The sequence below is a fragment of the Lithobates pipiens genome, unplaced genomic scaffold (genome assembly GCF_037356315.1).
Source record: "Lithobates pipiens isolate NorthernLeopardFrog02 unplaced genomic scaffold, aLitPip1_a1.2 Scaffold_7, whole genome shotgun sequence".
NCBI classification, from domain to species: domain Eukaryota; kingdom Metazoa; phylum Chordata; class Amphibia; order Anura; family Ranidae; genus Lithobates; species Lithobates pipiens.
The window spans coordinates 693,421-720,574 of NW_027507892.1; the positions used below are offsets into that span (position 1 = coordinate 693,421).

General features: G+C 47.2%; 1 protein-coding gene across 1 annotated transcript in view; it reads right to left on the reverse strand.

Annotated features, from left to right (window-relative positions):
• The window catches only part of LOC143959292 (leucine-rich repeat serine/threonine-protein kinase 1-like), a gene marked incomplete in the record, with an annotated part of 364,255 nt that overhangs the window by 133,620 nt on the left and 203,481 nt on the right, over positions 1 to 27,154 (reverse strand). The window contains 2 exon segments of the mRNA XM_077467970.1: positions 25,756 to 25,970; positions 26,056 to 26,168. Coding sequence (XP_077324096.1) covers positions 25,756 to 25,970; positions 26,056 to 26,168 — 328 coding nt within the window.

The window sequence follows — 27,154 nt, forward strand, 5'->3', positions numbered from 1 at the left end:
CGATTATTGCGATTTTTTTTTTTAACCAAAAATATGAAGAAGAATACATCTCGGCCTAAACTGAGAAAGACATTTTTTTTTATATATTTTTTGGGGATATTTATTATAGCAAAAAAAAAAAAAAATAATGAATTTTTTTCCCAAATTGTCGCTCTTTTTTTTGTTAATAGCGCAAAAAATAAAAACCGCAGAGGTGATCAAATACCACCAAAAGAAAGCTCTATTTGTGAGAAAAAAAGTGACGTCAATTTTGTTTGTTTGCAGTGTTGCACGATCGCGCAATTGTCCGTTTAAGTAACTCAGTGCCGTATCGCAAAAAATGGCCTGGTCAGGAAGGAGGTCGAGTGGTTAAAGAGCTTGAGAAAGGAGCAGATCTAGGCTAATCACATGCAATACCTGGAGGGCACCGGGGGCTATAAACTCGTTTATGTTTACTACATTGGAATGATTTTTTTTTCAGTGCTGCTCAGTGAGAAATATGAGTTACTGAACATCACAAATAAAACACACAGCTATAACAAGCATAAATATTCTAATCTCAGAATATCAGCATTCCAAAGTCTCACCTTTTTAATGTAGCTGAAAGCAAACATTTTTTGAATTACTTTTATGAAAAGTTAGAAATGGATGTCAGATGTTCAATTTGGTATACAACATCTCTCATACATAGTAGCCAACACCAAGAAACAAGAATATGGGCCTATAGGATCTTTCCACAGGGGGGCGCTCTGCTCGGAGTCACGTTTAGGTCCAGGAAAAAAAAAAAATGTAAAAGGACTGCAGACCTGGACGGACTCGGAGGAAGGCAGATCTAAAAGGGATGCAAGTCTGTTTACATCCCCCTCACCAAAGAGCTGCATGGAGCTTCCAATCAGGTCCACCTGAAAGGTGAACGGGACCCGAAAAGACCGCGCAAAAGGGACCTTAAAAAAGTACAAATAATGTAAACCAATTTATTTATACTGTTAAAAATGTTATTCGTTAGCATACATCTATTATGATTTTTCAATACAATATTTGTACAGTATTGATCCACATCTCTGCTTATAACTCAATCATATCCCTTTTTCTATCCCTACAAAAGAATACAATAATGCATATTCATAGGAATCAACTTATGATGGGGAGGCTGTATACTGTACATTCTCAATGCATTTTGTGAACAAACTGCCTTCTTCAGCAGTGAGGTGTGTATATTATACACAACATACAAAACAAGATATGGTTATATTTTAAATATCTTTGTATTAGTTATGTACTAAATAAACATACCCACCTCACTCCTGAAGAAGTGAATTCACGAAACATGTTGAGAATGTGTACAGCCCCCCGTCATAAGTTTAATATTCATGAATATGTCCTACTGACACCATACACTGCCCTACTGACACCGTCCTCTACCTTACTGACACCATCCACTGCTATTCTGACACAATCCTCTGCCCTACTGACACTGTCCACACACTGTGCACTGCCCTAATGACACCATCCTCTGACCTGACTGTGCACACACCGTACACTGCCCTACTAATACCAACCCCTACCCTACTGACACTGTCCACTGCCCAAATGACACTTTTCACATACTGTGCACTGCCCTATTGACGCCGTCCACATAATGTCCACTGCTCTACCGAAACCGCCCACTGTCCTACCGACACCGCCCACTGCCCTACCGACACACTGCTCTGCCGACACCGCACACTGCTCTGCCGACACCGCACACTGCTCTGCCGACACCGCACACTGCCCTGCCGACACCGCACACTGCCCTGCCGACACCGCACACTGCCCTGCCGACACCGCACACTGCCCTGCCGACACCGCACACTGCCCTGCCGACACCGCACACTGCCCTGCCGACACCGCACACTGCCCTGCCGACACCGCACACTGCCCTTCCGACACCGTACACTGCCCTACCGACACCGCCCACTACTCTACCCATACCGCCACTACTCTACCCACACCGTCCACTGCCCTACCGACACAGTACACTACTCTACCGACACAGTACACTACTCTACCGACACAGTACACTACTCTACCGACACAGTACACTACTCTACCGACACAGTACACTACTCTACCGACACAGTACACTACTCTACCGACACAGTACACTACTCTACCGACACAGTACACTCTGCCCTGCCGACACCACCCACTGCCCTACCGACACCACCCACTGCCCTACCGACACCACCCACTACTCTACTGACACCACCCACTACTCTACTGACACCGCCCACTGCCCTACCGACACTGTGCACTACCCTACTGACACTGTTCCCATACTGTGCACTGCCCTATTGACACCGTCCACACACCATCCATTGCCTTACCGACACCGCCCACTGCCCTACCGACATTGTTCACATACTGTGCACTGCCCTATTGACACCATCCACACACTGTCCACTGCCCTACCGACACTGTCCACACACTGTCCACTGCCCTACTGACACCGTCCACACACTGTCCACTGCCCTACTGACACTGTCCACACACTGTCCACTGCCCTACTGACACCATCCACTGCCCTACTGACACTGTCCACACACTTACACACTTATCACTGCCTTACTGACACTGTCCACTACTCTAGTGATACCATCCACACATTGTCCACTGCCCTACTGACACTGTCCACTACCCTACTGACACTGTCCTAATAACACTGTCCACACACTGTCCACTACCCTACTGACACCGTTCACACACTGTGCACTGTCCTACTGACACCATCCACTACCCTAGTGATACCATCCACACTGTCTACTGCCCTGACACTGTCCACCTCCCTAATGACACTGCCCATTGCCCTACTGACAACAATCTCTGCCCTACTGCCTGACAATGTCCAGGCTCTCCTGTCATGCGAATTGGATGCGGGGAGACCTGCATCCAATTCGCATAATTGTAAACCCAGTCTAAAGGTAGGCCAATCTCATATTTTTTACAGTGACACTTGTTGTGTTGGTACAAGAATCCTTTTTTTTTTTTTAAACACGCCCCTTTAAGCGCCTCACACTGTTAACATAGTTTGGTCACAGCCATGGTTCACCGCAAGGCAATACGCGTGCCGCATTACCACTCTCCTTGGGGCACTCAAAGCTGCCCTAAGTCTTTTACAATCCTACAGTGTCTATACTAAAAAATATACATTTTTTAAAATATATAAAATTTCTGTGTGCCGCTAAAGTGTTCGCGTTTGGCTTGAAGAAAAGATGGCAGGCCTAGCCGCGGCTCCAGAGGAAAGCAGCAGCACTTTATAAGGTGATTTCAAGCCTCACCTTTGCAGCCGATTAGGAGGGGCTCTGCTGCTACAAAAGAAGAGAGCCCAGAAGCGGGTCTTTAATAATTCACTTCTTCTTTCTCCGGCGGCGTGCCTCAATACGGAGCTGCAGGTAGAGTCTGTAGGATCCAGAGCTTTGCACCCACAATCCACTAATTACCGCTGCCATGCTTTGCAGGCTCAAACACAAAAAAATAATAAATGCAGGTTGTTGCTTTGTGTAAAACGGGTACATTTTTTATTATTTTCTGAAAAAGGCGGAATGCTCCTTTAAGCAAAGCTTTTTCTCTACATTTGTGTCGGGTTTTTTACTAAAAATAAATTCAGATGCAACAAGGACTTATAATTGGTTGCTATAAAGTACCAGGCTTGCTTTTTCACTCGTCTATTGTATTTTATACGACCATCTAATATTAGCAATATTAGTGAAACATCCGTCTCAACAAAGAAGCATCCTAATACTTTCTGCTAATTAGTCAAATTAACAAACATATCCCAAACAGGATATTGGAAGCAAATTGTTTGCAGTATAATCGGTCTGCTGGAACAATCCTGTAAGCGCGGCCTGTGTGTCAGAAAATCCGGGTCTCTCTCTTCCCTCGGGTGAGAAGTGATCCACCGCAGGGGTTTGGATGAGCTTCCAGCACTGAGGTCACGCCGCACACAATGCGGTTTCTCGGCTCAAAGCGAGTCTCGGTGCTGCGATTGGCAGGTGACATTTGGCAAAGTTTTTATACCACTGGAAAAACAGCTCATTAATAGAGTGTGCCGTGTACAAACAGGAGTGATGGCAGATAAGATCCATCAGCCCACTTTACATTTCCGCTACCAGACGCCCGACTTCTACGCTGACTGTGCATTTCAATGGAAAAAGCTCCAGATCTTCACATATAGAAATAATCTGTGCTGTCACTTTTACAATTATCAATATCTGGTTAGCAGGGGACCCTTCCAGATCCCTTGTCACCAAGTCTACAAATTGGATACTCCTGTCTCAAAACATTTTTAATAAAAGGTTTTCAGAAATGTAAGATCACAGGACAACCATATTAACTTGGACAGTTCACCGTCAACAATGCTTGTTCTTTACCAGAATGGTGTACACCAGGGGTGGGCAACCATGAAGAGCTTGAAATTCACATTGCTCCCCTTACAGTAGTGTTCTCTGCCCCCTTCACATCGTCCTCTGCCCCCCAGTAGTGTCCTCTGCCCCCCTTCACATTAGTGTCCTCTGTCCCCCTTCACATCGTTCCCCCCCCCCCATAGTAGTGTCCTCTGCCCCCCTTCACATTAGTGTCCTCTGTCCCCCTTCACATCGTTCCCCCCCCCCCATAGTAGTGTCCTCTGCCCCCCTTCACATCATTCCCCCCCACAGTAGTGTCCTCTGCCCCCCTTCACGTCTCCCCCCCCCACAGTAGTGTCCTCTGCCCCAGTAGTGTCCTCTGCCCCCCTTCACATTAGTGTCCTCTGTCCCCCTTCACATCGTTCCCCCCCCCATAGTAGTGTCCTCTGCCCTCCTTCACATTAGTGTCCTCTGTCCTCCTTCACATCATTCCCCCCCATAGTAGTGTCCTCTGCCCCCCTTCACGTCTCCCCCCCCCGCAATAGTGTCCTCTGCCCCCCTTCACATCTCCCCCCCCCCACAGTAGTGTCCTCTGCCCCCATTCACATCGTTCCCCACCCACAGTAGTGTCCACTGCCCCCTTCACATCTCCCCCCCCCCCACAGTAGTTTCCACTGCCCCCCTTAACATCACCCCCCCACATTAGTGTCCTCTGCCCCCCTTCACATCATTCCCCACCCCCACAGTAGTGTCCTCTGCCCCCCTTCACATCTTCCCCCCATAGTAGTGTCCTCTGCCCCCCTTCGCATCTCCCCACCACAGTAGTGTCCTCTGCCCCCCTTCACATCGTCCCCACCCCCACAGTAGTGTCCTCTGCCCCCTTCACATCACCCCCCACATTAGTGTCCTCTACCCCCTTCACATCACCCCCCCACATTAGTGTCCTCTGCCCCTTCACATCACCCCCCCACATTAGTGTCCTCTGCCCCCTCCACATCACACCCCCCACATTAGTGTCCTCTGCCCCCTTTCACATCACCCCCCCCACATTAGTGTCCTCTGCCCCCCTTCACATCACCCCCCTACATAAGTGTCCTCTGCCCCCCTTCACATCACCCCCCCACATTAGTGTCCTCTGCCCCCCCTTCACATCACCCCCCCACATTCGTGTCCTCTGCCCCCTCCACATCACACCCCCCACATTAGTGTCCTCTGCCCCCTTTCACATCACCCCCCACATTAGTGTCCTCTGCCCCCCTTCACATCACCCCCCCACATTAGTGTCCTCTGCCCCCCTTCACATCACCCCCCTACATTAGTGTCCTCTGCCCCCCTTCACATCACCCCCTCACATTAGTGTCCTCTGCCCCCCTTCACATCACCCCCCCACAGTAGTATCCTCTGTCCCCCTTCACATAACCCCCTACAGTAGTATCCTCTGTCCCCCTTTACATAACCTCCTACAGTAGTATCCTGTGTTATCCTTCACATGACCCTCACAGTAGTATCCTCTGTCCCCCTTCACATTACTCCCCCCCCATTAGTGTCCTTTGCCCTCCTTCACATGACTCCCCTTGCCACAGTAGTGTCTTCTGTCCCCCTTCACATCACCCCCCCCTGTAGTGTCCTATGCCCCCCTTTACATCACTACCCCCCTCCCCACACAGTAGTATCCTCTGTCCTCCTTCACATCACCCCCTACAGTAGTGTCCTGTGTCACCCTCCACATTACCCTCACAGTAGTATCCTTTTAACCCCTTCACATCACTCTACCATCCCTACAGTAGATTCCTCTGTCCTCTTTTACATCACTCCACCCCATAGTAGTATCCTCTGTCACCCTTTGCATCACCGCCCCCCCCCCCCCGGAGGTGTCCTGTGTCACCCTTCACATCACCCTCACAGTAGTATCCTCTTTCCCGCTTCACATCACTCCACCCCCCCCCCCCACAGTAGTGTCCTTTGTCCCCCTTTACATCACTTTCCCACACAGTAGTGTCCTCTGTCCCCCTTCAGATCACCCCCACAGTAGTGTCCTCTGCACCTTCACATCACTACCCCCCCCCACAGTAGTGTCCTCTGCACCTTCACATCACTACCCCCCCCCCCCCCACAGTAGTGTCCTCTGCCCCTTCACATCACCCCCCACCCCCAGTAGTTTCCTCTGCCTCCTCACTCCTAGGACACTCGGATTCCTCTTCTGTGCTCCTGGCCCCTCCCTCCTGTTGAGTTCCCCCACAGCAAGCAGCTTGTTTGGGGGCACCCGGGCCGAGCTGCAGCCCCGTGTGTCCATTCAAAATGCACGGTTAGACCCCGCCCACTCTTCCTCCTCACTGACTGACAGCAGCGGAAGCTAATGGCGCCTCTGCAGTAACTCAGCCAATCAGGAGGGAGACGGCCAAGACACTTGTGCACATCGCTGGACTGAGATAGGGCCCAGGTAAGTGTTAGGGGGTGCTGGGGGAGGCTGCTGCACACAGAAGGTTTTTTTTTCTCTTAATGCATAGAATGCATTAAGAGAAAGGAAAACCTTCTGCCTTTACAACCCCTTTCAGTGTGATTTGATTCTTGTGCTTCTGTCTTATGGTTCAGTAGTAATATTCCACCTCTGATGCCCACCCCCTGCCAGCCTAATCTTCTGATGTAGCGGGGGGTGTAAATAGAACCAAAGCGCTATCAGAGACCCTTATCAAGAGTTTCGGACTCTGTCTATTCACAGAAGTCATGCTGCGGCTTCTATGAACGAAACAATCTATCTAGTCAAAAAATTGATACTTTATTCAATCTTGTAAAGTTGGCAAACATCCAAGGAACAAGCTGTTTAACGCGTTTCACGTACGAAGCACTTAGGCTACTTTCACACTGAGGCTCTTTACACGCGTTTTAGCGCTAAAAATAGCGCCTGTAAGGCTTCATGCACACGAGACGCAGATGCAAACGCTGCTGGACACATGTTGAAACCGGCGTTTAGAAACGCGCGTTTTGCCGTGATTTTTACCGCGATTTAGCGGCGTTTTACCGCGTTTGCGTTTAGTTAAGCTAACATCATAGACCCTCCCCAGCTCAAAAAAACAGTATTATTAACTATTTCAGCAATTTTGTGAGACCAGAGTGAGTAGCAGCAGCTGTGAGAGCTGCAGTGTACTTGTATTTAGCGTGTCACTTGCCACGGCACCTGCCACAAGTTGTGGATTGTCCACTTGCCACGTGACTTGCCACATCACCTGCCACGTCACTTGCCACGTCACCTGCCACAAGTTTTGGATTGTCCACTTGCCACGTCACTTGCCACAAGTTGTGGATTGTCCACTTGCCACGTCACTTGCCACGTCACTTGCCACAAGTTGGGGATTGTCCACTTGCCACATCACCTGACACGTCACCTGCCACAAGTTGTGGATTGTCCACTTGCCACGTCACTTGCCACATCACCTGCCACCTCACTTGCCACGAGATGTGGATTGTCCACTTTCCACGTCATCTGCCATGCCACCTGCCACAAGCTGTGGATTGTCCACTTGTCACGTAACCAGCCACATCACCTGCCACAAGTTGTGGATTGTCCACTTGCCATGTGACTTGCCACATCACCTGCCAAGTCACTTGCCACATCACCTGCCACAAGTTGTGGATTGTTCAACTGCCACGTCACCTGCCACAAGTTGTGGATTGTCCACTTGCCACGTGACTTGCCACATCACCTGCCACGTCACTTGCCACGTCACCTGCCACAAGTTTTGGATTGTCCACTTGCCACGTCACTTGCCACAAGTTGTGGATTGTCCACTTGCCACGTGACTTGCCACATCACCTGCCACGTCACTTGCCACGTCACCTGCCACAAGTTTTGGATTGTCCACTTGCCACGTCACTTGCCACAAGTTGGGGATTGTCCACTTGCCACATCACCTGCCACGTCACCTGCCACAAGTGGATTGTCCACTTGCCACATCACCTGCCACAAGCTGTGGATTGTCCAGTTGCCACGTCACCAGCCACATCACCATGCCACAAGTTGTGGATTGTCCACTTGCCACGTGACTTGCCACATCACCTGCCACGTCACTTGCCACATCACCTGCCACAAGTTGTGGATTTCCACTTGCCACGTGACTTGCCACATCACCTGCCACATCACTTGCCACGTCACCTGTCACAAGTTATGGATTGTCCACTTGCCACATCACTTGCCACCTGCCATGTCACTTGCCACAAGCTGTGGATTGTCCACTTGCCACGTCACCTGCCACGTCACCTGCCACAAGTTTTGGATTGTCCACTTGCCACGTCACTTGCCACGTCAGCTGCCACGTCACTTGCCACAAGATGTGGATTGTCCACTTGTCACATCACCTGCCACATCACCTGCCACGTCACCTGCCACAAGTTGGATTGTCCACTTGCCACGTCACTTTCCACGTCACCTGCCACGTCACTTGCCACGAGATGTGGATTGTCCACTTTCCACGTCATCTGCCATGCCACCTGCTACAAGCTGTGGATTGTCCACTTGCCACGTCACCAGCCACATCACCTGCCACAAGTTGTGGATTGTCCACTTGCCACATCACCTGCCACGTCACTTGCCACAAGATGTGGATTGTCCACTTTCCACGTCACCTGCCATGCCACCTGCCACAAGTTGTGGATTGTCCACTTGCCACGTCACCAGCCACATCACCTGCCACAAGTTGTGGATTGTCCACTTGCCACACCACTTTCCACGTCACCTGCCACAAGATGTGGATTGTCCACTTGCCACGTCACCAGCCACATCACCTGCCACAAGTTGTGGATTGTCCACTTGCCACGTCCCTTGCCACGTCCCCTGCCACGTCACCTGCCACAAGTGGATTGTCCACTTGCCACATCACTTGCCACATCACCTGCCACAAGCTGTGGATTGTCCACTTGCCACGTCACCAGCCACATCACCTGCCACAAGTTGTGGATTGTCCACTTGCCACGTGACTTGCCACATCACCTGCCACGTCACTTGCCACATCACCTGCCACAAGTTGTGGATTGTCTACTTGCCACATCACTTGCCACATCACCTGCCACGTCACTTGCCACAAGATGTGGATTGTCCACTTTCCACGTCACCTGCTGTTATACCTGAAGGGTTCCACATGTACTGCCACTTTAAGGCTGGCTCCACCCAGGAGTGATGCCAAGGGTCAAGGGGTATAGTAGCCATCTTGGACACATGTAAGAGCCTAATAAGATGTACTGTCCTGAGATGCATGTTGCAGTGTACACTAAGTACTGGAAATAAACTTCCATTGTTCCAGACCAGAGTCTTGTGTCTCTCACAACACAGAGGATATAACAGTGGCGACGAGGATGGGATTTACAAAGTGTCTATCAGTCTGAGAGAGAGACAAAGACATTGTGGATTGTTACCTGGATAAAAGCAATCACAGATCCCAGCAGGAAAATGTCATTGATCGGGACATTAAGTGAATTTGATGGAGAACAGACATCCTGGAGTTCCTGGGTGGAGAGACTGGAACAGTATTTCAGTGCAAATGGCATCCCAGGTGAAAGGCAAGTAGCAGTATTTCTGACAGTGGTCGGTGCTCAGACATATGACACTCTCAGGGATCTCCTTTCCCCTGTAAAACCAGCAACTAAGACATTGGCAGAGCTCCTGACACTGTTAGAGGGTCACTTCCAGCCTAAACCACTAGAGATTGCAGAAAGATTTCGTTTTTATCAGAGGCAGCAGCAGCCAGGTGAAGAAATTAAAGCTTATGTGCTCGCCCTTCGCAGACTAGCCTCTACCTGTTCTTTTGGGGAGTACCTACCTACTGCACTGAGAGATAAGTTTGTCATGGGACTGAATTGTGACTCTAGCCAAAAGAGACTGTTAACAGAGAAAGACCTTACCCTTGCAAAGGCAATTGAGATAGCTTCAATGATGGAAATGGCTGTGAAAGATACAGAAGAATTGAACTCTCAGGGCAGAAGGGAAGAGGTGAAACAAGAAGTTTTCAGAACAGCAGTCAAGCCCACAGTCACAAACTGGAAATACAGACCTCCACCAAGCCGGGGGTCAGCTTGCTACCGTTGTGGGAATACAGACCATGATCACAAAGTCTGCAGGTTTAAGGATCAGACCTGTCATAATTGTGGTAAAACAAGACATCTGAAACGAGTTTGCCGGAGCAAGAAGGTGCGAGATAAACAACCTCTGAACCCCAAGACAAAGACCTATATGGTGGGAAGATATACATCATCATCTGAGTCGGAGGATGAGGAAGTGCTCCACAGTTTAGACATACATCATATGCATTCAGCACCCTCTGCAATGACTGTAGAGGTAACCATTGAGGGAAAGAAACTAAAGATGGATGTAGACACAGGAGCAGCAGTTTCAGTTATCACTCAGAAACAATGGAGACAACTTCAGACCCGAACAACTGTCCGCCCAACGCCAATCAAACTGCAGACATACTCAAAGCAGATACTCCACCCACTGGGTTATGCAAAAGTGCAGGTATTGTACAAGGGTCAGACAAAGAGACTGCCATTATATATACTAGAGAATGGGGGACCCCCTCTCTTTGGGAGAGACTGGATTGCTCACTTTGGTATGCCAGACATCACCATAAATCCCTGTAACACTGTGACAATTCCATTAGGAGATAATGAGGGATGGGTGGTGTCCCTGAAGCAGCGGTTCCCAAAGATCTTTGATGACCAGTTGGGGAAAATAAAGCATGACTGTGTGAGACTCAAGCTGAAACCCAACGCCCAGCCTAAATTCTTCAAAGCTCGCACAGTACCTTTCGCACTCCGAGCAGGAGTGGAAGCAGAACTAAGTCGGCTGGAGGAACAAGGTGTCATCTCAAAGGTAGAGCACAGCGAGTGGGCATCACCTGTTGTACCAGTGAAGAAAGCGAATGGGGACTTACGCATTTGTGGCGATTTCCGCATGGCACTGAACTCCCAACTGGAAATAGACCAGTACCCTCTACCCAGAGTAGATGACATTTTTGCCTCTCTTGCAGGGGGTCAAAAGTTCACCAAGCTTGATCTCAAACAAGCATATTTACAGTTTGAGGTCCATCCTTCTTCCCGCAAGTTTCTGACCATCAACACCCACAAGGGACTGTATGAGTACAATCAGATGGTGTTTGGTGTAGCCTCTGCCCCAGCCATTTGGCAACGGAAGATGGATGAGATTTTGGCGGACATTCCTTTCACTCAGTGCCTGTTAGATGACATGCTCATCACGGGACGGACGGACCAGGAACACAAGCAAAATGTGGAGCTTGTGTTGGAAAGACTCCAAGAGCAGGGTGTGAAAGTGAACTTAGCAAAATGCCAATTCATGGTGCCGAAATTGGAGTTTTGTGGCCACCTTGTGGATGCAGACGGTATACACACCACAGAAGCCAAGGTTGATGCCTTAGTCAAAGCTCCTGCCCCAACCAATGTCCAACAGCTGCGATCATACCTTGGCTTGCTGAACTATTACCACAAATTTCTGCCGGATCTGGCACACACCTTGTTTCCGTTGAACAAGCTCTTGGAGAAACACTCCAGATGGGACTGGTCGGCTGCATGCCAACGCGCTTTTGAAGTCTCTAAGCGGAAGCTGTTGGCGTCACGCATGCTTGTTCACTATGACCTCCAGAAGCCTCTGACCTTGGCTTGTGATGCCTCACCCTATGGTCTGGGGGCTGTACTGTCTCACATCTTACCTGATGGGGCAGAAAAACCAGTGGCATTTGCCTCCAGGTCTTTGACAAAAGCAGAAAGCAATTACTCTCACATTGACAAAGAGGCTCTTGCGCTGATATGGGCAATTAAGAAGTTTCATCTTTACCTGTATGGTAGGGAATTCACCATACTGACAGACCATAAACCACTCCTTCAGATCTTTAGCCCTGACAAAGGCATCTCTCAGACTACTGCGGCCCGCCTCCAACGCTATGCCCTGTTCTTGGGAGCGTACCGTTATAAAATCCAGTATCGCGGTCATGATGCCAATGCTAATGCGGACGCAATGTCCCGACTGACAGGGAGGTCAATGGACTCCTCTCCACCGGTCAAGAGTTGTCGTTACACCAGCCTGTCCTTCTTGTCTTCTGGGGAGATAGCAGCCCATACAGCCAAGGATACCTTTCTGAAAACAATACTCTCCTGGGTACGGTCCGGTTGGCCTGCAACCGTCACACAGGATTATGAACCTTATTTCCGTAGGCGTATGGAATTAACTGTGGTTGGTAACTGTGTTTTATGGGGAGACCGAGTGATCATTCCACAGACCCTCCGGAGACACATTCTGGACTTGCTACATACTGGTCATCCCGGGGGCACACGTATGAAACAAAAGGCCCGAGGCTATGTGTGGTGGCCAAACTTAGACTCGGATATCACAACATATGTGAATGCTTGTGCTGGATGTGCACAAACTGCAAGAGACCCTCCTCGAGGGTGCGTCCAGCCCTGGACTTGGCCCACGGTTCCTTGGTTTCGACTACACTTGGACTTTGCAGGTCCGATCAGAGGACACACCTTCTTGATCATAGTGGACGCCCATTCAAAGTGGCCTGAGGTAATTCCTGTTACTCAGCCAACAACTAAGGCAACAGTTTCCATACTGTTACATCTCGCTGCTACATTTGGATACCCCAGAGAAATCGTCACAGACAACGGTGCCCAATTCACCAGTCAGGAGTTTCAGCGTTTCTTGACTGCCCACAACATCAAACACAAGTTGACCGCACCTTACCACCCAGCTACAAATGGTCAAGCAGAGCGGTTTGTGCAGACTTTTAAACGCTATTTCAAAGCTACAGTGGCTACAAGTAAACAGCAGTCCCTGTCACCCCAGCAGCTGGACTCCTTCCTTTCTGCTTACAGAAACACACCACATGCAACCACCGGGAAAACTCCAGCAGAACTCCTTCTGGGTCGGCAGCCATGGACTGTTTTGGACATGCTCCGCCCACAAACAGTCCAGGAACATGTACTGCAGTCCCAAGACAAGATGGTCAAACACCATGAGATCCCCCGATTCACAGCCCAACAAAAGGTATGGGCCCGATCTTATGGGACTTCCAACACCCGTTGGCTTCCTGCTGTCATTGCAGAGACTTTGGGACCCAAGATGTATAGGGTCTGCCTGGAAGATGGTTCCATTTGCAGAAGGCATGCGGACCAACTGCGCCCTCGTTTTCAACTGCATGAATCCCTGACGCCGGCTGAACCACCAGTGTTGCAAGGAACTGCTCCCAGCGGATCAGGATGCATGGGAACTGATGATTGGGGGGACTCTGATCTTTTGAACTCAGCTCCAACAGAGCCCTCCAGCCCTGGTCCGGAGGTTGGTTCACCCACTGAGCTGGGGGATCCCTTCTTGGCACCGCCAGTGCCCATTCCAGTCGACCCTGTTTCCTCTGATCCCGAGTCGATGGGTGCCCGCCCTCAACGACACTGTCGCCCTCCTGACCGGTTTCAGCTTCAAGACCGGTTACGAGACTTTCGACGGGGCCGCCGAAAGTGATCCAATGACATTGTATCCCCGCAACTGTCCCTGGAATCTTGCTCTCACATCTGGATGCAGGAAAAGTCCTGTGCATCTCCTGTGTTTGGAGGACTGTTATTGGACAGTTATTAGTTAATGTTTTGTGCCTTTTCTCGTTTTTTTTGTTTGTTTGTTTGTTTTGTTTTTTTAGGGATGGATGGAAGGTGTTATACCTGAAGGGTTCCACATGTACTGCCACTTTAAGGCTGGCTCCACCCAGGAGTGATGCCAAGGGTCAAGGGGTATAGTAGCCATCTTGGACACATGTAAGAGCCTAATAAGATGTACTGTCCTGAGATGCATGTTGCAGTGTACACTGAGTACTGGAAATAAACTTCCATTGTTCCAGACCAGAGTCTTGTGTCTCTCACAACACAGAGGATATAACACCTGCCATGCCACCTGCCACAAGTTGTGGATTGTCCACTTGCCACGTCACCAGCCACATCACCTGCCACAAGTTGTGGATTGTCCACTTGCCACACCACTTTCCACGTCACCTGCCATGTCACCTGCCACAAGGTGTGGACTGTCCACTTGCCACGTCCCCTGCCACATCACCTGCCACAAGTGGATTGTCCACTTGCCACATCACTTACCACATCACCTGCCACAAGTTGTGGATTGTCCACTTGCCACGTCACCTGACACAAGTTGTGGATTGTCCACTCGCCACGTCACTTGCCACATCCCCTGCCACAAGTGGATTGTCCACTTGCCATGTCACTTGCCACGTCCCCTGCCACAAGTGGATTGTCCACTTGCCACGTCACCTGCCACAAGTTATGGATTGTCCACTTGCCACGTCACATGCCAGTCACCTGCCACAAGTTGTTGATTTTCCACTTGCCACGTCACCTGCCAGGTCACTTGCCGCGTCACCTGCCAGGTCACTTGCCACGTCACCTGCCACAAGTTGTGGATTGCCCACTTTCCACGTCACTTGCCACTTCACCTGCCACGTCACTTGCCACACGTTGTGGATTGTCCACTTGCCACATCACTTGCCACCTGCCATGTCACTTGCCACAAGTTGTGGATTGTCCACTTGCCACGTCACTTGCCACCTGCCATGTCACTTGCCACAAGTTGTGGATTGTCCACTTGCAATTGCAATTGTTAAAAATATTTTTCTAATGGTTTTTCATCATTTGCAATCAATTTTGAGATTTTTAATGTAAAAAAAAAGGTCACCTTTAAAAACGCATATAAACGCAAACGCGGCTAAACGCGGTAGCGGCGTTTTACCGCGTTTTGCGTCTGAAACGTGGAAATTTTTGCTTCTGAACGCATTTTTTTGCTTCTGGAAAAACGAGATTAAACGCAACTGCATAAAAACGGAAAAAAACGAGACTGTGTGCATGGACACATAGGATAACATTGAATGAGTTCAGAGGCAGTTGAAAAAACTGTCCAACTGCATCTGAACGCGCGTTTAACTGCGTCTCGTGTGCATGAGGCCTAAAGCGTCTCTCCTGCCACTCCAGTGCAAAAGTCCACGCTTGCAGGACGTTAAAAAAAAAAAAAAATGCAAGCAGCATCTTTGGAGCGCTTTAGGAGCCGCTCCTAAAGCACCCCTGCCCATTGAAATCAAGGGGCAGTACCGCCGAAGCGCCTGCAAAGCGTTTCGGCTGCTGCGCTTTGCGGACGCTATTAACCCCTTCATCAGCTGCTAGTGGGGGTTAAAAGCGCCCCGCTATAGGCCGAAAATCGCCGCTAAAAATAGTGTCTCTTTACCACCGACACCCCCTCCACAGTGTGAAAGTGCCCGTACACATAACTCTGCACACCTGAAGATACCACTTCTTAAATACAAATACCATCCTGCTTAAATACTGGTAGTCTACTGCTTAAATACTAATAATAAACTGTTTGTAGTACTTAGTATTTAAAGAGTAACTCCACTTTTGTTGAGACAAAACATCCCCCCCTGGGTGATCTGTGTACATTGCAGGTATTTTAATAAACTTTGCTTCAGATTCCTTCCTTTTGTTATTCTAAATGAACAGCTGTTTGTTTCCATGTGAATCTGCATGGGAGTGGTTTTATAATCATCAGTCAGCTGCTGCCCCTGCAGGGCTCTAATGAGGAAAGTGGTAGGATCTGCAGTCCTTTAAGGGTCCTTTCACAAGGGCTTTCCAATCAGGTGTGCCTGTCAGTTTTTCAGGAGGACCTGATCGGACCTTGCAGTTTCCTCTATGGAGTGCCAGATTTCAGTGGACACATGTCAGCTGACACCCGCCGCCATACGATCCGATCCTTCCTACAAAATCCAGGCGAATGGTGGTTCTACTTTTCACGGACAGGCAGTCTGCTTCCACCCGATTTCTCCATTTTTTTTAAATAGTTTTTACTAGTAATGGCGGCGATCTGTGATTTTCTGCGGGACTGCGACATTGCGGCAGACAAATCTAACTGCAAATTACACTTTGTGGGGACCAGTGACATGATTACATTGATCAGTGCTATAAAAATGACACTGGCAGGGAAGGGGTTTAACACTAAGGGGCGATCAAGGGGTTAAGTGTGTTCCCTAGGTGTGTTCTAACTGTAGGGGGGGGGGGGGGCTGCCAGGGACATGACAGAGATCACTGTTCACGATTCACTTCTGGGAACAGAATATCTCTGGCATGTCCCCTGTCAGAACAGGGATTTGCCTTGTTTTCACTGGCAGATCCCCGTTCTGCCTCTATACTAGGCGATCGTGGGTCACCGGTTAACATCGAGTCCACTTGACCCGTGGACACGCTCCCGCAGTGTACACTGGAACCGAGAATGATTTGTGCAGTGCTGCAAACCTGCCGCAGTATATCTGCGTGAGTTGGTCGGGAAGTGGTTAATAACATTCAATTACTATATGACTTGGGTCGCAATTGTATAACCGCTTAAGGACTGCCTCCTGCACATATACGTTGGCAGACGGGCATGGTGGGGCACAGTCACGTACCTGTACGTGGCTCTTTAAGTGCCCAGCCGTGGGTCGGGAACCGACCCGGTCCTGAGCTCCGTGACCGTGTCCCGCGATCGAGTCACAGAGCTGAAGAACGAGGAGAGGTAAGTGTAAACAAATCTCTCCCCGTGCTTCCTACTGAGCCTGTCACTGATTGTCTGTTCCCTGTTATAGGGAAAGACGATCAGTGACGTCAGACGCCAAACCACGCCCCCTACAGTTAAAAAACACACACACTTAACCCCTCCCCGCCCCCTAGTGGTTAACGCCTTCAAATGCCAGTGTCATTTACACAGGAATCAGTGCATTCAAATAGCACTGATTGCTGTATAAATGACAATGGTCCCAAAAATGTGTCAAAAATGTCCGATACGTCCGCCATCACAATAAAAATCGCTGATCACCGCCATTACTGATGGAGAAAATAAATCATTACACACCAAACCGCAGTCTTCGATCAGCCAACAAAAACCTCCTCCTCGTGCCCAAAGCCCGGTATAAATCCAAGGGTGATCGGAGATTCGCTGTCCAAGGGCCTCGGCTATGGAATGCTCTACCAATCAACATCCGCCTGGAAGAAAATCACCTGGCTTTTAGGAAAAGACTCAAGACCTTCCTCTTTTAGCAGATGATCAAAGCTCGCCACAGCGCCTAGAGGCGATTCAGTTCGCATTGTGCGCTATATAAGTATTTCATTCATTCATTCATTCATTACTAGTAAAAAAAAAAAATATTAATAAAAATGCTATAAAACTATCCCCTAGTTTGTAAACGCTATAACTTTTGCGCAAACCAATCAATAATCGCTAATTGTGATTTTTTTAACCAAAAATATGTAGAAGAATACGTATCGGCCTAAACTGAGGAAAAAAAAATATTTTTTTATATATTTTTTGGGGATATTTATTATAGCAAAAAGTAAAAAATATTGCATTTTTTTCAAAATTGACGCTCTATTTTCGATAATAGCGCAAAAAAAAAAAAACGCAGAGGTGATCAAATACCACCAAAAGAAAGCTCTATTTGTGGGAAAAAAAGGATGTCAATTTTGTTTGGGAGCCATGTCGCACGACTGCGCAATTGTCAGTTAAAGCGACGCAGTGCCGAATCGCAAAAAGGGGCCTGGTCCTTTGGCTGCAAATTGGTCCGGGGCTTAAGTGGTTAAGCTATATTACTTTTTTTCTTTTTTTTTGGAGTTATCCTTTAAGCTACAGGTGTGCAGGGTTATGAGTAAGCGCTTTGTGCATGAAACGCGTTAATCAGCCTGTCCCTTGGTTGTTTTCCAGGTTTTTAACTTTACAAGATTGAATAAAATATCCGATTTTCCACTACAATCGGTGTGCGGTGATCCACTTGCATTTGAATTTCTATCCAGGAGAACAGGACCTGCACCTGCTGCGTTGATTCAGGTCTGAGGAGGAAAGTTGACCTGGGCCCGTGTTGTTACAGCTTTGTCTATGAATGGAGGATGGGTGGATAAGTGAAAGGTCCACCCCTTCCCCTCCATTCATAAATCCTGTTTTATTCATAGAAGCTGTAGTATGACTTCTATGAATGAAGCGGATGGATGAAAAAGGGAAGGCATACGGCACGCCGGATGAGTGTCTGACAGTTCCTCCTTTCTATTAACCCCCGCCACACCGGAAGATTACAAAGGATGAGGTAAGACAGAAGCACGAGGAGCACATCACACTGGCACCGCTCTGCATTACCGCCATTTTAGCGGTGCTTTTCGGCTGCTAGTGGGGCACTTTTAACCCCCGCTAGCGTCCGAAGTAAGGGTTAAATGCGCCATAAAAAATATGAAAATTATTGCAAATTTCTCAAATAAATATAAGGATAAGGGGGAGAGGAAAGAAACCAAACACCCCCAAATTAACTTACATATCAGCTCCAAAATTGGTCATGGAAAACTGGAAAAAAATCTGTTTTCCATGACCAATTTTGGAGCTGATATGTAAGTTAATTTGGGGGTGTTTGGTTTCTTTCCTCTCCACTTATCCTTATTATATTTGAGTAATTTGGAATATTTTTCATATTTTTTTTTTGTAGCTGTGCATTCTGCATTTGCTTCTGAAGAAGTGGAACTATATGCACGAAACGCGTCAAGATTTGAATGCAGTTTTATTAATTATGCATTTATATCATATCTCGCATATGGATTTCACCCACCACGTGCAACAATGACATTTTGATTTTTTAATTGTTGTCAACTATATGCACATCAGCTCGTCATATTTGTAATGCATTACGTTTTAACGTGCAATTGATAAAAAAACGTATGTAATATTATCTATTAATTTTCATTTGTGTAAACAAACATCTCATTTAAAGTCCCAACCCCCCCCCCCCCCTTTTTTTTTAAATCAATTAACAGGGATGGAGGCGTATGCTCGGTTTTGACCATATGCCTCATTCAAAGTCCCAAAACAATCCCCTTTTTATATACTATTTTTAGCCCTTTAGCGCCTAAAAAAAAAATGCCACAGTGTGAAAGGGGTCTAAAGGCAAGTCAAGTCTGCTGTGCTTATTTCCTACTTTTTTATTGCAGTCCCAAGGGGGCTAACAAGCTACCTGTGTGATAGGATTGGCAAGTGAAAGGTTCTCTTTATACAACATTGTATTAGACCTCTAAATTCTACCCTGCCCTCCGCTCTATCCAATCAAACACAGGGCTGTAAAAGTCACCCAGATCACTTTCACGCGAAAGCCGGGAGCTTGCTGAAAAAAAAAAAAAACAGTAACCAAGCTCGCGCCCAGGAGCTTGTTTTAACCCCTTAACTGCTTCCCGGGCGCCTCGCGCAGATATACAGCGACAGAAGGGCACGTACGGGCAGATTAACGTACCTGTGCATTGCCCTTTCAGAGGCGGCTTGCAGGTGCGGCGGGAGCTCCATGACTGTGATCACCGGCACCCGATGTCCGTGGGCATAAACCTGATCGTCTCACGGTGAGGAAGAACGGAGACAAAAAACAAGCATCTCCCCGTTCTGCCTAGTGACAGTGTCACTGATCAGCACTCCCTGCAATTGGTAGCAGTGATCAGTGACGTGTCACACACAGCCCCTCCCCCCCACATTTATAAACTCCCTAGGACACACTTAACCCCTACAGCTCCACCTAGTGGTTAACACCTTTACTGCCAGTGACATTTTTACACTAATCAATGCTATTTTTTAGCATTGATCGCTGTATTGATGCCAATGGTCCCAAAAAAAGTGTCAAAAAATGTTCGATGTGTCCACCATGTTGCAGTCATGATAAAAATCGCCACCATTACTAGTAAAAAAAAACTTTTGCACAAACCAATCAATAAAAGCTTATTGCGTTTTTTTTTTTTTTTTTACCAAAAATATGTAGAAGAATGCGTATATGGGATTGTATGATTTTTTTTTTTTTTTTTTTTTTTGTGGTTGAACTGGATGGACTTGTGTGTTTTCTCAACCTGACTAACTATGTAACTATTTATCTGAGAAAAATAAATGTTTTTTATAGATTTTTTTTGGGGGGGGATATTATAGCAAATGTGTTTTTTTTCAAAATTGTCGCTATTTTTTTGTTTATAGTGCAAAAAATAAAAAACGCAGATGTGATCAAATACCACCAAAAGAAAGCTCTATTTGTGGGGAAAAAAAGGACGTCAATTTTGTTTGGGAGCTACGTCGCACGACCGCACAATTGTCAGTTAAAGTGATGCAGTGCCGAATCACAAAAAGTGCTCTGGTCAGGAAGGGGGGGGGGGGGGGGGTAAATTGTTCCGGGGCTGAAGTGGTTAAATGCCAGGACATTTATAAACCTACCTTGGTGGACCAAGGGGGTTAAAAGAAAGTGAAACCATGTCAGGTATAAAAAGAGTTAGAATTAATACAAGTGATAAAGATAAGAAGGTGGACCGCAAGGGTCAAGAAAAATTTCCGAATTTTGGATTGATGTGAACATATTACCAACAACACGCGAGGTCGTTAAAGTTTGAACATGGATGTCATTTTGCCAGCACTGCTGTACAATTTTACCTCTTTATTAGCAACAAGTATGCCCTTTAAATGCCACGAGTCGTGTATGGGAATAATTGGCGTGGTGAATCCCTTCATCTTTGACAGGAGGATTCCGCTAGTTTCAGGTCCCCTGTGGTTTTCAATCCTTTCATCACAGGAAAGCCAGAAAATATCGATTTAATGGCGTGTTATCAGTGAAAGCTGTTTTTTCCTATCCCTGCTGCCCTTTTTTTTTTGTTATCTTTAAAAAAGCTGGGAAATGTTTGCATGTCATGTAGGTTCAACACAAAGGATTTCCTGACTTTGATAAATGTACCCCATTATATCTGTCACCTGTGTCTTGGCTGTTTGACATCCATTCACCATTTCTTTGTTTTTTTTTTAAACTTTAAAGACAACGTTTTGTTCTTCAGAGTTAAAGGATAATTGCGCTCAAAAAACTCCCTATTCTCATGGAAAAAAATAATGTAGGAAGCGTTTGCATATATGTGGCTTCATGGAAGTGGACCTTTTTCTATGGGGCCGCATCTACACCAATAACATTATAACCACCCACTTGATATTCAGCAGGCCCCTCTTTTGCTGCCAAAGCCGCCCTGACCCCTCAAGGCATGGACTCCACTAGACCCGAGCATCACACTGCCTCCGCCGGATTGCCTTCCTCTAAGCCCTTGTACACACGGTCGGAGATTCCGACGGAATGTGTCCTATTGGACCGGTTTGTTGGATAATCCGACTGTGTGTGGTATGGATCGGACTGATTCCGTCCGAATATCCGTCTGACCCAATTTTCCAACTTGTTGGAAATATTTTCCGACAAACTGGTCCGATAGGACATACTCCGATCATGTGTAGAGAATTTTGATCGGACAAAGTGCCACGCATGCTCAGATCAAATTCCTACATCAAAGCTATTGGCTACTAGCCTGAACGTAGTTCCATCGTAACGAAATAACGTCATCACGTTCTGAATGATCGGATTTTTCGACAACTTTGTCCGACCGTGTGTATGCAACAGTTTCGGACAAGATCCGACGGATTTGGTTGTCGAAATCTCCGACCGTGTGTACAGGGGCTTATAGTGCATCCCGGCGCCATCTCATCCCCAGGTTACATAGTAGGTGAGGTTGAAAAAAGACACAAGTCCATCAAGTCTAACCTATGTGTGTGATTATATGTCATTATTACATTGTATATCCCTGTATGTTGCAGTCGTTCAGGTGCTTATCTAATCAATTCTTGAAACTATCGATGCCCCCCGCTGAGACCACCGCCTGTGGAAGGGAATTCCACATCCTTGCCACTCTTACAGTAAAGAATCCTCTACGTAGTTTAAGGTTGAACCTCTTTTCTTCTAATTTTAATGAGTGGTCACGTGTCTTGTTAAACTCCCTTCCGTGAAAAAGTTTTCTCCCTATTGTGGGGTCACCAGTACGGTATTTGTATATTGATATCATATCCCCTCTCAGTATCTCTTCTCCAGAGAGAATAAGTTCAGAGCTCCCAACCTTTCCTCATAACTAATATCCTCCAGACCCTCTATTAGCTTTGTTGCCCTTCTTTGTACTCGCTCCATTTCCAGTACATCCTTCCTGAGGACTGGTGCACAGAACTGGACAGCATACTCCAGGTGCGGCCAGACCAGAGTCTTGTAGAGTGGGAGAATTATTGTTTTATCTCTGGAGTTGATCCAATTTTTAATGCCAATATTCTGTTTGCTTTGCTTGCAGCACCTTGACATTGCTGAGCCTATCATCTACTAGGACCCCCAGGTCCTTTTCCATCCTAAATTTCCCCAGAGGTTCTCCCCCCAGTGTAAAGATTGCCTTACATTTTTGCCACCCAAATGCATTATTTAACATTTTTCTACAATAAGCCTCATTTGCCATGTAGTTGCCCACCCCATTAATTTGTTCACATCTTTTTGCAAGATTTCCACATCCTGCTTATTGCCCTGCTTAGCTTAGTATCGTCCGCAAATACAGAGATTGAACTGTTTACCCCATCCTCCAGGTTGTTTAGGAACAAATTAAATAGGATTGGTCCCAGCACAGAACCCTGGGGGACCCCACTACCCACCCCTGACCATTCCGAGTATTCCCCATTTATCACCACCCTCTGAACTCGCCCTTGTAGCCATTTTTCAATCCATGTACTCACCCTATGGTCCATGCCAATGGATATTATTTTGTACAGTAAATGTTTATGGGGTACTGTGTCAAATGCTTTTTCAAAATCCAGATCCATCTACGGGCCTTCCTTTATCTAGATGGAAACTCACCTCCTCATAGAAGGTTAGTAGATTGGTTTGGCAAGAACGATTCTTCATGAATCCATGCTGATTACTACTAATGATATTGTTCTCGTTACTAAAATCTTGTATATGGTCCCTTATTTTCCCTTCCAAGTGCTTGCATACTATTGATGTTAGGCTAACTGGTCTGTAATTCCCAGGGATTTGGGCCCTTTTTAAATATTGGTGCTACACTGGATTTTCTCTAATCACCTAGTACCATTCCAGTCAGTAAACGGTCTGTAACAATTAGGAACAATTGTCTGGCAATTACTTGACTGAGTTCCCTAAGTACCCTCAGGTGCAAGCCATCTGGTCCCGGTGATTTATTAATATTAAGTTTCCCAAGTCTCATTTTAATTCTGTCCTCTGTTAGCCATGGAGGTGCTTCCTGTGATGTGTCTTGAGGATAAACACTGCAGTTTTGGTTACTGAAGCCCCCCGATTCCCTCGTGAAGACTGAGGAGAAGAATAAATTCAATACCTTCGCCATCTCCCCATCTTTTGTAACCAGATGTCCTTCCTCATTCTTTATTGGGCCAATATAGTCTGTTTCAACTGCCTAGAAAGGACTATAAACGACCCTGTGTACATGTACTGATAAGATATCACAGAGGAGAGTTCAGGGGAAGCTGAAAAAAACGCCCAACTGCCCCTTAAACATCCATTTACCAGCAACAGTCTGCATGAAGCCTCAACATTAAGAAGGGGGTCTGGTGCTAGAAATATTGATCTCTGCCCGGCGTGTGTGGCGATATGTAACATGTGTATCGCAATTTTTTTTTTTTTGGGGGGGGGGGGGGATTTTATGTGCTTGGGTGGAATTTACATTTTTTACAATTAAAAAACTTTTTTTTCTTTCTCGGCACTTAGGGGACAAAAAGCCACCTATGTGATGATTTTCTCTTTAATAAGACACCCCGTTTGTCTCCTCTGAATGTAATGCAGTGCACATTGCACTGCATTACATTCTTCCAACTGTCAACGGGGACCCGGAAGTGACGTCATACATGTCTCTTCTGGGTCAGCTCCCACTATGCTGGTCCCAGGCCCGCAGATGGGCAAGTGGAGCCCGGGATACATATTGCACGGGGGGTGAGGGCATGGTGGAGCTGGGGAGGCATTGGAAGCATTCAGGCAGTAGCCCAGGCGCCAGGACACAATAGCTTGTTGTCCATGGCAACCTGGCACCTGGAATTTGTTGAGCCCTGGATTATGATATGTTTCTTTATGGATTACACAAGTGTGGTGTAGTATAATACTCAGAATATATGGCTTCCTGGCTTTGCACTAAGCACATGGTTGGAGCAGATGCCTTCCTTGTTCTAAGTTCAGGACAGTAAATGCAAACAAAACAAAGTTTACACGGACCTGTGTGTATAAAAATTGTCAAATCATTGGGAAAAGGGCCAAATAGGAGATTATATTTGCAAAGCTGTGTTGTTGTGCCCCGGATACCCTAAAACTGCTCACCTGCTTCTTTTTGGGTAACTGCAGCAAAAGAACCACTCTCAGAGACAAAGCAATCCAGTTATAAAAACCTTGCCCAATCACTACTGTTTTCTCTAAAACATGATAGCACTGCTGTCTGTGGCCAATGTAAACTGGTTGTAAACCTCTGAAATTAAAAATGATTAAAGGATATCCTTCTATAGTGGCTACTTTTCTCTATCCAAAGACTTCTGTCTGTTCTGTCCTCCCCCTGCTACCTGCAAGAGTCACTTCTACCAGTGGGTGCCCACACCAAGGAATCCTGGGAAACACCAACCCCAGGCAAACTCAGACTCCCCAACATTCCCTCCACTCAGGTCTCAGATTACACTCAGCTCTCCGCTATGCAGTGTGTGACATCCAATCCACACCCCATGCCTTCTGAAGCTCAGAAATGCTGTGTAAATTCTGGATTTTGAATGAATGAGAGGAGAGAGGGCTGCAGATAAACAGGTACAACATATGTAAAATGATTTGCTTCATCTCTGTGTATCACCTGTGGCTAATCCTTTCACTGGGTATATGTAAGGTTTTAGAACCACTTTGAAGGTGACGGTTGTGAGGACTGGGCAAGGATCATTCCCTTCGGAGTAAATTAATGTTGATTACATATATGCCTCTACATAACAATAGTAAGGCCCCTTTCACATGTGCGGACCGTTCAGATCTGCCTGTCAGTCCTTTCATGCAGATCTGAACGGTCGCTCCATATATCTCTATGGAGCGTCGGATGTCAGTGGTGACATGTCCGCCGACATCCGATCCGCCCCGATCAGATCCGCTCTGCAAAATCCAAACAGATGGATGTCCTATTTTCCATCCGTCTGGCGGATCGAATCGGATGAAAACGGGACAGGCAATCTGTAATCATCCGATCCCCCCATAGAGGAGAACGGTTTGTAGAGACGGACTCGTCATCTGCCGGGTCAGCGGGGATTAATGGAGCGATCCCCGTTAAGCAAACGGATGCCTAAATAGGGATCTGCACATCTGAAAGGGGCCTAACACAGAAGATCTCATCATTACTCACAAGTTGGAAAACAGACAGAGGCCTTACCAGCTTTAAATTTTTTGCTGAAACATTGGTCTGCTTAATATGAGTGAGTGACCACCCTAGTAATCACCTTTGACTTAATGCTCAAGGGCCTCTGCAGCTCCCAGCGGGTAGTCTGGATTGTACTATCTCCTTGCATTTGCTGGGATACTTTTCCTGTCTGCAAGACCTCAAACAAAGTGGTCTTCCCTTGCCGTGGAGGTCCTACTATGATCATCTTCACAAGTCGACACCGCTCTGCTTTTCTCAGCTGGGCACGCAGGTAAGCCAGTATGGTCACTGGTCCTATAGAGAACAAACCACAAGATGAGCACATATAACATGTAAACTGAGCCCATGGTATTGTATCTCAATATGGTTAGCTACTTACCTTCCTTCCGGATCTCTGCAGGCAGGTTCGAGATGTTAAGGTCCTCAAGATCCAACTGCCACAAAGATGAAAGCTGGCCCAGTTCAGGTGGAAGCTCCTTTATACCTGGATTACTAGAGACAAAGAATACACTGATGTAGATGCTTTACAGAACAACTAAACCAGCAGCACCTGACCTGCTTTGTGAAACGCGATGTCAGGGCTGGGCTCAGCCCTGCCTTCTGAGCTGGCCGCTCAGCTGTTGGCTAATTGCCAGCTCCTATCTCTCCACACTTACTCAGCTGTTGATGATATCCTGCTCGTCAGTCCTGCCTATTTAAGTGGTGTTGCCACCAAAAAATAGTTTAAAATTCTTAAAAAAAAAAAATTGGAAAATTTTTTTTTTTACTCACGTCTAAATGCCTGTTGCTAGGGGGTCCCTCGTAGTCTGCCTTCTTCATTGCCCGGGCTGGTGACATCACTTCCCCTCGCGCCGCACAGTCATCTGGGACCTGTCACGTGTCCCAGATGACTGTACGGCGTATCACGGCGAGCTGCGCCGCTCGCGCAGTGGGTGTCCGGCTGTGAAGCCACGGCTGGGTGCCCACAGTAAGAATGACAGCGCCGCGAGCTGAGCGGGGAACGAGGGGGGCTTCGTTCCCACGCATCGCTGGACCCTGGGGCAGGTAAGTGTCCGATTATTAAAAGCCAGCAGCTGCAGTATTTGTAGCTGCCGACTTTTTTTTTTTTTTTTTTTTAGGGGGCACCCCACTTTAAGCTGTCCAGTCCAGGGGATCTCTGCCTTCGCCTTGGTCAACATCACAGAAACTTTCTCCTGCGATCCTGTTCAAGACTTGCTTTGCTGACATCCCTTTTGGCTCCAGATCCTGCTTGCTGTTCCACTACATCGATCCCTGACTTCTGGCTTGCTGACTATTCATTCCGGTTACTGAACTTTGGTTATGTTTTGACTACGTTTGTTCTTATTACTTTTATTATTAAACAAGAATGATTTAACTGTACTTCTGTCTCAGCCTGATTTCATGGTTTCTGACACTCGAAAGCCAGGGTGTTCAATAAATTACATTTCAACCAGCTAATAGTAGCCAAGAGCTATGAT